This window comes from Hippoglossus stenolepis, chromosome 6, assembly GCF_022539355.2.
Source record: "Hippoglossus stenolepis isolate QCI-W04-F060 chromosome 6, HSTE1.2, whole genome shotgun sequence".
Classification (NCBI taxonomy): Eukaryota; Metazoa; Chordata; class Actinopteri; order Pleuronectiformes; family Pleuronectidae; genus Hippoglossus; species Hippoglossus stenolepis.
The window spans coordinates 28,071,780-28,085,199 of record NC_061488.1 but is presented as its reverse complement, the minus strand read 5'-3'; the positions used below and the strand labels follow the sequence as shown (position 1 = coordinate 28,085,199).

The 13,420-nt window shown below is 39.3% G+C and overlaps 1 protein-coding gene across 4 annotated transcripts in view; it reads left to right on the top strand.

The window, feature by feature from the left end:
* Nucleotides 1-13,420, top strand: part of clcn6 (chloride channel 6) — a 57,092-nt gene that overhangs the window by 25,960 nt on the left and 17,712 nt on the right. For 3 of the 4 annotated variants that reach the window (XM_035160005.2, XM_035160007.1, XM_035160008.1), the window contains exons 4-11: nt 2,343-2,408; nt 2,509-2,575; nt 3,466-3,572; nt 4,452-4,578; nt 7,808-7,875; nt 8,744-8,802; nt 8,908-9,040; nt 10,988-11,101. In XM_035160005.2, the coding sequence (XP_035015896.1) occupies nt 2,343-2,408; nt 2,509-2,575; nt 3,466-3,572; nt 4,452-4,578; nt 7,808-7,875; nt 8,744-8,802; nt 8,908-9,040; nt 10,988-11,101 (741 nt within the window). The remainder of the gene's footprint in view (nt 1-2,342; nt 2,409-2,508; nt 2,576-3,465; nt 3,573-4,451; nt 4,579-7,807; nt 7,876-8,743; nt 8,803-8,907; nt 9,041-10,987; nt 11,102-13,420) is intronic. The other variant, XM_035160006.2, reaches the window with a different exon arrangement.

Sequence of the window (13,420 nt, the reverse complement as noted above, 5' to 3'; positions counted from 1 at the left end):
CAGCGGTTAAAAGACAACATGCGGCTAAACATGTCATCACCTGTTGTGTTAGGGAGAGGGCCAGAGAAAATTACTGTGTCCGACATCGTTTTTGCGAAAGCACACACCGACTCCACATTAACTTTAGTGACCTCCGACATACGAAGCCGGGAGTCGTTGCTGCCGACGTGAATTACGATCTTACTGTATTTACGTTTAGTTTTAGCCAGCAGCTTCAGTTTGGATTCGATGTCGCCGGCTCTGGCCCCTGGAATACAATTGACTATGGTCGCTGGTGTCGCTAACCTCACGTTTCTCAGAACCGAGTCGCCAATGACCAGAGTTTGCTTCTCAACGGGTGCGTCGCTGAGTGGAGAAAATCTATTTGAAATGTGAGCTGGTGGGTCTTTAATCGTGGGCTTTTTAAGGGTAGCACTATGCCCCCTCTGGACAGTCACCCAGCCGCCCTGGGCTCCCGGCTGCACGGGACAAGTCGAGGGACTGATAGCGGAAGCTAAGCTAAGTGGCTCCGCGGCGGCTAGCGGGGGCTGGCTAACTACAGCTAACGGAGGTTCTAAGCAGCGGAGCCGAGCTTCTAAGTCGCTAAGCCTCGCCTCCATCGCTACCAACACACTACATTTATTACATGTACCACTACTGTTAAAGGAGGCAGAGGAGTAAGTGAACATGAGACACTCGGAGCAAGAGAGAGCAGGGGAGCGAGAGGGAGAGAGAGATGCCATCGCTTCTATATTAGACTACGAGGGTGAGCTCAAACAGAAGAATCCGGTGACACGCTGATGTAAGGACACAGAATCACTAAGCACCAAAGAGTAGGAGTTGGTATGTGTTGATGTTTAACTATAGACTTAGCCGTAGTGATATAGAGAAATATCTGTGTTAGCAGAGGAGCTAGTTCAGAGACAGCGACCACCACCAGCGGCAGGAAAACAGGAAATGACGCGACTCGCTTACCGTAGTACGTAGAATAGCAGAGACAGAGAATATAGTGGATTCTTGTTAGGATAATAGTCATTAATTAACATTGATGTTGTTATCTTTAATAAATTCTATTGTATTTAAAGTACCGGTATTTTGTGATTATTTGTGCATATGTATGTGAATACAGCTGGAACATGATAGCCAGTGCTTGAACTTAAACCTTCACTGTTCATTTTACAACCATTAATAGTAAATATTGAGATTCTATGAGACTGATCTTTACAGATTGATTGTTGGTCCCTGATACCAGGGTGGTGCCCCGTCTTTGATAAATTATAATTACAAATTGTATTATTCTTAATTGATAATTGTATTGTTTCTCATTAATAATTTCATTATTCTTAATTGATAACCTTATTGTTTTTAATTAATAATTTTATTATTTTAATAAATAATTTTATGATTATTAATAATTAGCCAACATCAAGTCTACCTATTATTGCACAACATCAGCCTTCTGTCATTTATCTTTCTGTTCCCACAACAATATACATAGAAAATGGTGATTTTTCGGGCATTTAGAAATGGTGATTAACCCTTTTTTGATTGGGGTTAGGAAACTAGTAATATAAATATGGAGCTGAAGATAAGCTTAATAAAATAATAGAACCCTTTCTCTGTGACCTATATTAAAGCAGATCTGGCCCTGAGTGCTCGTGTTGAGCTGCAACTGCAACTTAAGAAAATGAATGCAAATAGAGAAAACAGCTTAATTTCACAGTTTCACTAACAGTGTGTAATGTTAAACGCAGTGCAAATCCTGACAACACAAAAAAACACCCATGACATAACACAGCCCATCCCCAAGTCCCACAATGTGACCAAAAATGTATGCATGCTCTCAGGGCCTCCCTTCAAATCTTCCTTAAAGGGATAGTGCACTGAAAGTTGAACATTCACCCATCATCTACTCACCACTATGCTGATGGAGGGGTGGGTGAAGTGGTTGAGTCCACAAAACACTTTAGGAGTTTCAGGGGTAAACAGCGTTACAGCCAAATGCAATACAATTTAAGTAACTGGTGACTACTCCTTCAAATTTAAAAACAAACATAAAATGCCTCTATAAACTATCCCTTTAAGAGAAACATGCCATTTCAGTTCCATCGGTTTCTTATATGATCAAAATTTCATGAATGTGAAATTAATTGTAAGGATTTGACACAGAATGAGCCTATTATGTAGGGATGTTTTGAAAGTCTTTCGGAAATTACTTTCACAGAAGTCAGAGCTGTCACTTAAAAGTTGAAATCTAAGAAAATATTTTTTTAAACCCACAATTTCAATTAATATTTGCATGGTTGTAATTCTCAATTTTAGATATTTTATGTCGATTACAATTTTTTTTTATCCACCAATAGAAAGCTAAAAAGTATGAAGCAGTACGATGGATGATGGTGTTCACTATTGGAGTCACAGTGGGTCTGGTAGGTGCATTACCTATAATTTGGGGTTTTATTATTTTTTGAATTCTAATTCTAACATGTTGCAAATGATGAGGGGAAATTACTGCCATGTTTCTTTCAGGTGGGCCTGTTTGTGGATTTCTTTGTACGTCTCTTCACTAAAATCAAATTTACCCTGGTTGGTGATTGTATCCTTCAACACAGAAGCATTTATGAAAATGGTTCTTCAAAAAAGCCTGATATTTTGTCTACTGTGCAGTGGTAGGGCCACTTTCAAGCCTGTGTCAAGTATTTTGTGAAATAGTTGTGTTGTTTTTAGAAAAACACATACGCACACACATACTGTACATGCATGCTCTCTCAGACGATGCAGTCTCGGTGGTTACTTTCTGACCTCCAGTAAATTGCAGCTCTATCATAGTCAACTAAAAACAGAGGCTGTTTAAGACATGTTGCTTTAATTCTACCACTCAATAGCATAACAGATATTTACATTTAACCAGACTGCATCTTGTTTGCTGTTTTACCTCTCGGTTGAATCTTAAATCTAACCTGGGCTGCCTTGGTATGTGTAGCTGCATCCTCTAATGCACATGATAGGCAGGAGGTGTATACACAATTAAAATGTTCATAATTCATTTATATTTCAACCAATTTTCAAGCTGTTTGGATGTCAGATGTGTATTTGTTACAGAATGCTTACACAAAAAATGCAGGTTACTACAGCTTTACTGCTCTCTTGCTCCATGTGTCTTCTGTTCATTTACTCCTTTGCCTTCAGAAATAATGTTATGTGCAATCAAAACAAATTATTCACTGTGATGGAGAGTTGGCTTAGTGATTTGGAAGCTTGGCTCTTCACCAGGGAATCCAAATTGTTTGCAGGTTGAACCAGCGTAGCTCCTTTAGCTCCCAAGCTACAAGGGCAGCTGGGTGACTGTACGTGACAAGAGGTGTATACCTGAGCAAAAGCCCCATTTTCACCACCAATCAGTTCACGTTTCATACATATTCTTCCCACTCAGCACCATACCTACTGAGAAACCAACTTAGTCGAACCTTAACTAAGCACCTCCAGCTATAGAGAATTGTAGTGACAAAGGCTGTCTACCTCTGTCTCTGGTGGAACTCCTAGCATTTAACATGACCTTTGTCTTCATTGCCAGTGTGCTCATCCTCATTGAGGTAAGATTGCTCAAATACACATATTTAACAAATCCCATTTTTTTACTGATCCATTATATATGTAACTTGAACCTAAAATTGAACCTGTTGATTCAGGTTCCTACAAGTTACACTATAGTATATGCTGTTTATTTTGAAGCCTTGAGAGTTTTTGTGGTCTGTTGTTTCATTTGTTTATACAAGTACATTTTTCGTATATCTTTGTCTTGAATTTCTAATACATTTGTTCACATGATGGTTTGTACAAACATAACACATTGAAAGCAAACGCTTTTAACTTCAGAGATATGTGTAAATATCTCAACCATACTTTAGCAAATGTACAAAAGGATAACAAATTGTCAAGTTAACTAGAATGAGCCAGTGAGTTTGACAAGTAAAGTTACCAATTAGAAAGCTATTTCCATGTGCAAGACGCAAGCCAACTGCACTATTTTGCAGCACAAGTTTTTTTTAATCACCCCGGCCATCACGCAGTGACATTTAGCAGATAGATGAATGAATGTAGAAAAATATTATTATTTGAAATGCAGAGTTGAACATAAAAAGGTATAATTTATTTAAATGTATTAATTACTTCAGAGTAATGACAAATTAAATCTATTAGGGTAGATTTGAGACACATTTTTTAAACTTATTTTACGTGATTCATATGACAGGTCTTCAACACTTGTGAATTGTGTTTGTTCCTGAAAGAAAATGTGATAAAAATAAATAACCCTAATAAATCTCTTGTGCACATTATTTGAGAACGAAAGTGTAATAAGAATTGTTCTTGCATGTGGGTCATTGTGATTTCAAAGAAACTGTGTTTGTGATACTAGTGAACACACTAACTTAGGATGCTAACATGCTATGTTTTGGTGCCCTATCATCCAGCCAGCAGCTACCGGTTCTGGGATACCAGAAATTAAAAGTTACTTGAATGGTGTGAAAATTCCTGGAATTGTCCGGCTGCGAACTTTTCTATGTAAGGCTACTGGAGTTCTGTTCAGTGTGGCTGGAGGTAAAGTATGAAATACTTGTGTACAATACAAATTTAATTGGATAAAAGTAGCTGACAGCTGCCATTTTTTCACAAAATCACATTAAATATGCATAATTCCCCGGCAAAAACATAATAAAACTTATCTTACACGGAATTTTCAGATCACATGGCAAAGGGAAAAAATGCCCCACATTACAATATTTATCTAGATATAGTGAACATATATTTTCATGAATTGCAAGTTAATCAAAGATGAGCAGTGTTTTTTGGTAATTTTATTAATGTATTAAGGTACTTGAAACTTTTAACATATTGGTTTTTGTAGGTATTGTGCTGTATTTACATCCTTTTTTTGCACACTTTAATTAATGAAGTTAATTTTACACAGTGTCATTCTCCTAGTAGGTTAACTATACTCCTTGATGACCTTTGACATCATGCTGAATTTCAATCCTTTACCATGAAATTTTAAAGAAGTGTAACTGGATTACACAATTTTGAATGACAGCCATACCCCTCCCCTCTGGTGACTAGAAAATTATAAGATATATACTTTTACATATCACTTGTAGCAGATTGTTCAAATCTTGCTCAAATTTAGTTAGTAAACTACTAAGACCTTAATGGAATAGCATGACAATCTAGACCTTTAGCAGCATAGACAAGTCTGGACCAGCTCTAACTATAAGCTTTATCATAAAGGAAGGTTTTAAGCCTACTCTTAAACGTACAGATGGTGTCTGCCTCCTGAACGGAAACAGGGAGATGATTCCACAGGAGAGGAGCTTGATAGCTGAAAGCTCTGGCTCCTACTCTACTTTTAGAGACTTTAGGGACGACAAGTAAGCCTGAATTCTGGGAGCGCAGTGCTCTAGTGGGGTGATATGGTACCATGAGCTCTTTAAGGTATAATGGTGTCATATTATTAAGGGCCTTGTAGGAGAGGAGGATAATTTTAAATTCTATTCTAGATTTAATCAGAAGCCAGTGTAGTGAAGCTCATACAGGAGAAATGTATGATAATTTCCTGGTTCTTGTCAGGACACGTGCTGCAGCATTTTGGACAAGCTGCAGAGTCTTTAACGACTTACTGCTGGAGCCTGATAATAAGGAATTACAATAATCAAGTCTGGAAGTAACAAAGGCGTGGACTAGTTTTTCTGCATCTTTTTTAGACAGAACATGACGGCAGTCCAAGAAATTAGTTTTGAGTGAGAATCAAAGGACAAATCGGGATCAAAGATGAATCCCAAATTCTTGACTGTTTCATTGGAAGCAAGGGCAATGTCATCTAGCGCAGCTATATCATTAGATAATGTATTTCTAAGGTGTATAGGGCCAAGTATTAGAACCTCTGTTTTATCTGAGTTTCATAAGAGAAAATTGCGGGTCATCCAGGTTTTTATGTCCTTGAGACATGCTTGAAATTTAGTTAATTGATTACACTGTTCTGGTTTTATTGACAAGTATAACTGGGTGCCATCCGCATAGCAGTGGATATTTACAGAGGTTGTCGTGATAATGTTTCCTAGTGGAAGCATATATAATGAGAATAAAATTGGGCCGAGCGCAGATCCCTGTGGAACACCATGGTTAACTTTGGTGTGCACAGATGGCTCATCATTAATTTGCACAAATTGGAATCCATCTGAAAAATAGGATTTAAACCAGTATAGGGCGGTTCCTTTAATGCTAATTACCTGTTCTAGTCTCTGTAATAAAATTTGATGGTCAATAGTGTTGAATGCTGCACTAAGATCTAACAGAACGAGGACACAAATCCCTGATCTGAAGCTATTAGAAGGTCATTAGTGACTTTTGCCAAGGCTGTCTCTGTGCTGTGATTGGCTCTAAACCCTGACTGAAAGTCTTCATATACATTATTTTCCTGGAGAAACTCACACAGCTGATTGGCTACAACCTTCTCGAGGATTTTAGACAGGAAGGGGAGGTTGGATATTGGTCTGTAGTTGGCTAAAACCTCTGGGTCCAGGGTTGTTTTTTTGAGAAGGGGTTTGATTACAACTAGCTTAAAAGGACTGTGGTACATATCATGATGATAATGATAGATTGACTGTATTCAGTAAAGTATTATTAATTAGGGGCAGAATTTCTTTAAGTATCTTTGTAGGAATGGATCTAAGATAGAAGTTGTGGGTTTAGATGATGAGCTTATTGTGGTCAGCTGATCAAGGGTGATCAGAGAGAAACTGTCTAAATAATTGGTAGGATTCTCAGCTGTTTGAGATTTCAGTGCTTGATGGTGTATCAGTGTCAACTGAGGGCAGGAGATGGTAGATCTTATTTCTAATAGTTAGAATTGTATCATTCAGTTCATAAAGATATTGCTATTTAGGGATGGAGGAATACTATGGAGCTTTTTTCCTATCTTTATTCAAGAGCGTGGTCTTTCAGTTTGAGCGCATGACTTGTTGAATTTATGTTCAGATTGTGTATGACTTTTCATCAAAACCCTGCCCTTGCACTCAAATAGCCCCTGCTTGCACTTAAATTTGCTCTGCTTCTGCTCAAACTGTGTGCTTGCACTCAGATATATTGTTGCTCACACGGATTTCCTGCGTTCCAGCTTCGGCCCTTCTCCGCACTCGGGCTGCTTTCTGCGCACTCGTGAATCGTCTGCTCTCAGATTTCTCCTCTGCTCTTGGATTTTTTTTGTGGAACAACCCTGTCAAAATTCCCCAACCAATAGAATCCCTGCCTTGTTGCGGGCGCATTCAATTTACATTCAGAGCGTCCCATTCGGGCGGTTACTCTTTAACCGGGTTCATCCACTCCCCCCTCCACTGCTTTATTATATGGACTTCCCCTTGCTGTATATTGCAGTATATACAATGACAGTCTTTTTATTACAAAAGTCCTAGAGAAAGCAAGGGGAAGTCCATATAATATAGCCATGGAGGGCGGGAGAGGATGAAAGAGTAACCGCCTGCACGGGACGCTCTGAAGTAAAGCGAACGCGCCCTCAACGAGGCAGCGATCATATCATTCATGTCATTGGTTGACCAGTGGTCAACACCTCACCTGGCCTTCTTTTGACAGGGTTGTTGCACAAAAAAATCAGAGCAGAGGTGAAATCTGAGAGCAGACTATTCACGAGCGCCCAGAAAGCAGCCCGAGTGCGGAGAAGGGCTGAAGCTGGAGCGCAGGAAATCAGGGCCATCATTTATGTCCTGTACTGGTGAAGTAGTGGGTGAACAGTGCCTCTGACTCATCTGTGTCTACTCAGGTCTGTTTGTGGGGAAAGAGGGTCCAATGATACACAGTGGAGCCATTGTTGGAGCTGGCCTTCCCCAGGTAAAGTGCACGACATTTTGAACACAACATCAACAATTAGCGAAAGGAACATAAACATCCGAAAACTTAAGCTGAAGCTAATATATGGCTTTAGCAGTCTTCTACATATACAGCCTTTTGAGTATAAATCCCTAACTGTTTTTGTTACCGTCCCCATATTTCAGCTCAGCACAGAAATCGAAAAAAGGAATTTGTTTTTAATTCAGAGACTACTGGATCCTCATATTGGCTTCACTTTTCTCATTGTTCTCACCATACAACTTGCACTGTGTTGTCTAAAAGTAGCCCAAAGTTTAGATAATCGATCATAATAAATCAATTTATTCGATATTTTATCTTCTCACTCTCTAGGCTCTTTTTAATTTGATTTGATAGAATAATTTAACTTAACCTTTCTCAGCTACATTGTACTTGACATGTCTTGACCCAACTTGAGGTAGCTGGAGCTTAGGGGGTAGAGCGGATTGTCCTCTAACCAGAAGGTATGGGGTTCGATCTTCCCCATTCTGCATGTAGAAGTGTCCTTGGGCAAGATACTGAACCTCAAATTGCCCTTGCTGGCTGTGCTGTTCTCATAGAAAAAGTGCTGCCTATAGATGCACTCTATGAATGTGTGTGTGAATGGCAAAAAGACTGTACTGTAAAGCACTTTGAGTTTTTATCTAGACAAGAAAAGCTCTCTCTATATAGGCTATTTACCATTTACTGACTCAACTCACTCAGATTGACTAAAAATAGTTTGGCAAGGTTTAGAATTTAATGGATATATTTTGATTCAGTTGCAAAAACCCCAGCTGTAAATGTCCAGGCACTGATGCATTTGACTATGGCTCAAGTGTGGTAATCAGATTTTTTCTCCCCATATCAGTTTCAGAGCATTACCTTCAAAGGGATCAAATTGGATTTTCCCTATTTCCGTAGCGACAGGTATGGCGGTGGTTCAGTCTCATTAAAAAAATACTGCACACTGTTCATGACTTTCCTGGAGGTCAAAATGTGGTACAAATATTATATTTTCTTTTATTTGTTCAGGGACAAGCGTGACTTTGTGTCAGCGGGTGCCGCTGCTGGAGTCGCTGCTGCTTTTGGTGCGCCTATAGGTGGTACCCTTTTCAGTTTGGAGGAGGGCTCCTCTTTTTGGAACCAGGGCCTCACTTGGAAAGTGGTATGTAACCATTCTCACTGAACACCTAGAGTTTAAACATTTCTGGTCTTTTCGCTGATTCCATAGTTTTCGGCCATTCTGGCTCAAGGGATGGCAATATGGATAGGTCCACCAGACTGAAATATCTCAATAAATGGGTGGATTGGCACAACATTTTGCGTAGAAATGTATGGTTCTCAAGCAATGTATCCTTGGTGTCGCCCTCAGTTAAGTATCACCTGCAGATTGACACCTGCAGTGACATACTAATAAATAAGCTGTATGTTGTCTCTATTCTTATTTGTTGCAAAAATGTATGGATTACTAAACCTGTCATTTTCTGACTTCATTAACATGATGAAATTCCAAACGTACGATCATAATTTTTTCGATCTATGAAAGCTTTAGGTCATGTCTAGAGATACTTGAAAATGCTTTCTTGATTCCATTTTCTGACTTAATGAATCACTTAACATGTCATAGGAAATTATTCAAAGGTCAAGTGTAAGATTTAGATGAAAGGGATCTACTGGCAGAAATTGAATATAAAAAAATTGTAGTGATGTTTTCACTAGTGTGTTTCATCTAAATTGTATGAATTGTTTTCTTTCCCCAAGAATGGGCCCTTTATATTTAAATACTTTATATTTACATCAGGAGAGGGTCCTCTACAGAGGCCGCCATGTTTTTTTTACAGTAGCCCAGACTGGACAAACTAAACACCTTTTGAGTTTTTATGACAACTGAAGGCTACCACAGGTTCTCTTTCATGTTTGGAGGGGAAGGGTGATGTGAGGGGTATTCAGCTGCAAAATGCAACTTTACCACTAGATGTCATAATTCTACAAACTGAACCTTTAAGTGTGGTGGGGGCAGTAAATGGTTGAATTTGGTTTGCACAGCAACGCCACCTGGGGGGGATTGGCACCCCAGGATCAACAGTTTTAAAGGAATAGTTCACCCAAAAATGATAATTCACTCATTATGTACTCACCCCTATACCAATGGAGGGGTGGCTGAAATGTTTGAGTCCACGAAACACTGCAGTTGTTGAGTTTCAGGCAGACGCATTTCTTTATCAACAAGTATTTTATTGAAATAACTCAAAATAATAGCAGGGTCTAGAACTGCAAGGGTAACATTTTATTTTACTACATTAATCTAAAATTACCATTTAAAACTATAAAAGTTAGCCCAACTTAAACAAAGAAAAAAAAATTGGGGTATGTGTGCTGACACCACATGTGGCGAGGCAGTCTAACCAAAGGAGTGCCCAGGGGTGCCACTCAGAAAATGACTTTGGCAGGGTAGAGTAGTCACTTCAGCCACGTACCTGTATTACCAGCAACCACCAGCCACAACCAAGAGCAGAGAGAGAGACAGAGGCTCACAGGTGCCTTATATAGCCTAGCTCTGATTAGAGGTTTAGCTGGAGGAGGAGTCAAGGCTGGGGCTGCATTCAACACTACTGCAGACTATGTTCACCCACACTGAGGAGATATCCCCACCACATAAGTTTTAAATTGTCTATTATCTGTCTATTATTTGCAGAGATATCTTGGAAAATGAAAACACACACACACACACACACGCACACGCACACGCACACACACACACACACACACGGACCAAAACAATAGTGCCCAGGCAGCAGTTCACATGAACACACAAAAACTGGTAGATTTCTACAGCACTTTTGGGGAGGCCAGGATGTAGGGTAATAAAATAATGGATACTACATTACAAGCACTCGGCTTTATCTTGAGTAGGTTTCCAACAATATAGAAAGAAACGTGTAGGAGAAATTTACTTCTATCAAAATTAAAGAAAGAGATTGCGGAGTAGAAAGGAAAATCTGATTACAATTCTGAGCTCTGGATGTCATCAGATTTCACAACATTACAGTCACATGAAAGTAGCAGCATGAGTACTAACCATTAAGTATTTTAAACAATTTTCCTTTCACAGCTCTTCTGCTCTATGTCGGCCACTTTCACCCTCAACTTCTTCCGTTCAGGCATCGATTTCAACAAGTGGGGCTGCCTCCAGCTCCCTGGTCTGCTCAACTTTGGAGAGTTCAAGGTTAAGAGTCATTCACTGAACCTTTCTCAACATTTCATAGCATCACTCATTTCATAACTATATGTTTAAGTGTATGTTTTGTATTCATGTCCTAAAATCCATTTTAGAAAGAATGCTAATCACTAATTAAATGTGTATTGATTACAGAATTTCACATTTTTAATGGAACAAAGGCCATAACCAACCAAACCGTAAACACCTTTTTGTTTAGAAATACTGGAATATATTGTTACTTCCTTTAAAAATCACAGTAACCTTCTTAAACTTCTCTTGCTCTGATCATGTCAACCTTTTCCTCAACTCAGTTTTCGCCACACCCTTCTTTTATAACATCTTCCATCTTCCCTCAGTATTACTGATACTGCCCTCTCCAGGCTGAAGTCATATCTCACAGCAGACAGGCATCAGTAAATCAGTGTCAACAATTGCTCCTTTGTCCCAACATGTTCCCATGTGTTCAGTGCTTTATCTATTACTGCTCATAATCAAACCCACACTATTACACAGTGATGTCCAGCTGTTTGAGGTATTCTCCACTAAATACATTGTTACTGCAACTTCAGCTGCTTTCAGACAAGCACTGAACTGCGGAAAATCTCCTGATATTATCCAGAATGGTTTTGTGTGAGAATACAAATGTCCAAGTAAGTTGCTGGAGACATTCTCTGCAGTTTCTCCTGGTGACCCTGAGTAAAAACTTGGGATCATGTCTAAATAAGCCCATGTGAGAATCCAGCAGGAGATTATCAGGAGGATTCATAAGCGAGTTGGCATATTGATGATGTTTCTAACACGCAACAGATGCAAAGCTGAAAAAATCCCCAAAAGAAAACAAATATCTCAAGACGATAAAAGGAGATACACATATGACACCGAATATTACATTGCGTACATGCTATGACATTCACCTGAACGCACAGGAGATTTCTTTGTTGTGAACGCATTTGACCAGAACATCTCGGTTCTTCATATGTGAAAAGCAACCTCTGGAGAATGTCCAGAGTTCATGTCTGAAAATGGCTTCCGTAACTCAACTCTCCCAAAAACTTAACATTTCTGCCTTACTCTCTCCACTTCATCATTAACATTAAAACAAACAGCGTTAATTGTGCTTGTGCGAAATAACTGTTCCACAGAAATCTTCGATTAAAAAAGATATAAAACAACTTACAGCAAATTACATTCAGATGGCATTAAACAGCAGAGTTGCAGAGCCGAGTCTTTAATAGTTTTTAATAACTTCTAACACTGTGCGTGTATCATCAACTCCAAGTGTGTGTATAAAATCGCTGCAGTGAACATCAGGCACACAGAGCCCACTAGAGATCAATCAGAAAAAATTAAGAAAAACTATTCACTTTCAAATGTCCATTTACAAATAATATGCCAGAGGGGAGGTTAGGATCCCACTGATGTGTGAAGTAATCGGTCCGATTTCTCTAAATATATAAATACTGTGGTGACACTCGTGCGTCATGCTGCGTGATGGATGCACTGGCAATGAGAGTGCGCGAATGGAAGAATTTGGAGGAAAGGAGTGTTGAGCGATCCCAATGATTTTTTTCCCATGATGAGGACTAATCAGCTGATATAGATCCTATTGATCTGTGATCTTGAATCTTTGTGCTGAATTGAGTCCAGTATTACACAGATCGACCCAACAGAACCATCCCAGTACAAACACAAGTATTCACCAATCTGGTTATTAGCAGACAGGTGTGTGTGTGGGGCATGATTAACAACATTGTATAATATTTACCTTTCTATGTAGAGCCTCTTTTTTCAAGATCATTTAAAAATATAATTCTGTTTGTCATGTAATGGGGATTCTGGTTGATGTTGCTACACATCGTGACACACATAAAAGTTGAGGATATGTCAATAAATGCACGTAGCTGACACAGAGTGCCTCCTCATTGAGTATCCGGGCCATAAGATTACACAACATGGTGTCAGAAGTTCGGAGAAATAAGTGACAACGAAACCGAACAGTAAAATATAAATGTGAAGACGGACTAAACCTGAAAGTAAAGAAAAGTACAGGGGGAGAAGACGAGATGGGCACCAGGCAAGTTCGATTTCACAAATGCTAATGAATGGCCGAGATGGCTGAAGTGGTTGGATCGCTACTGAATAGCATCAGGACTGGACAAACAGGTGAATGCCTTTATGTATACGGCTGGTGACGACACCGAAGATATTCTCAATGTATTGCCTTTGACAGAAGCTCAAAAGAAGTCAATCATGCGGGTCACCAAAGCCTTCACTGCACACTGCGTCAGCAAGCGGAAAGTTATATTTGAAAAAGCATACTTCAAC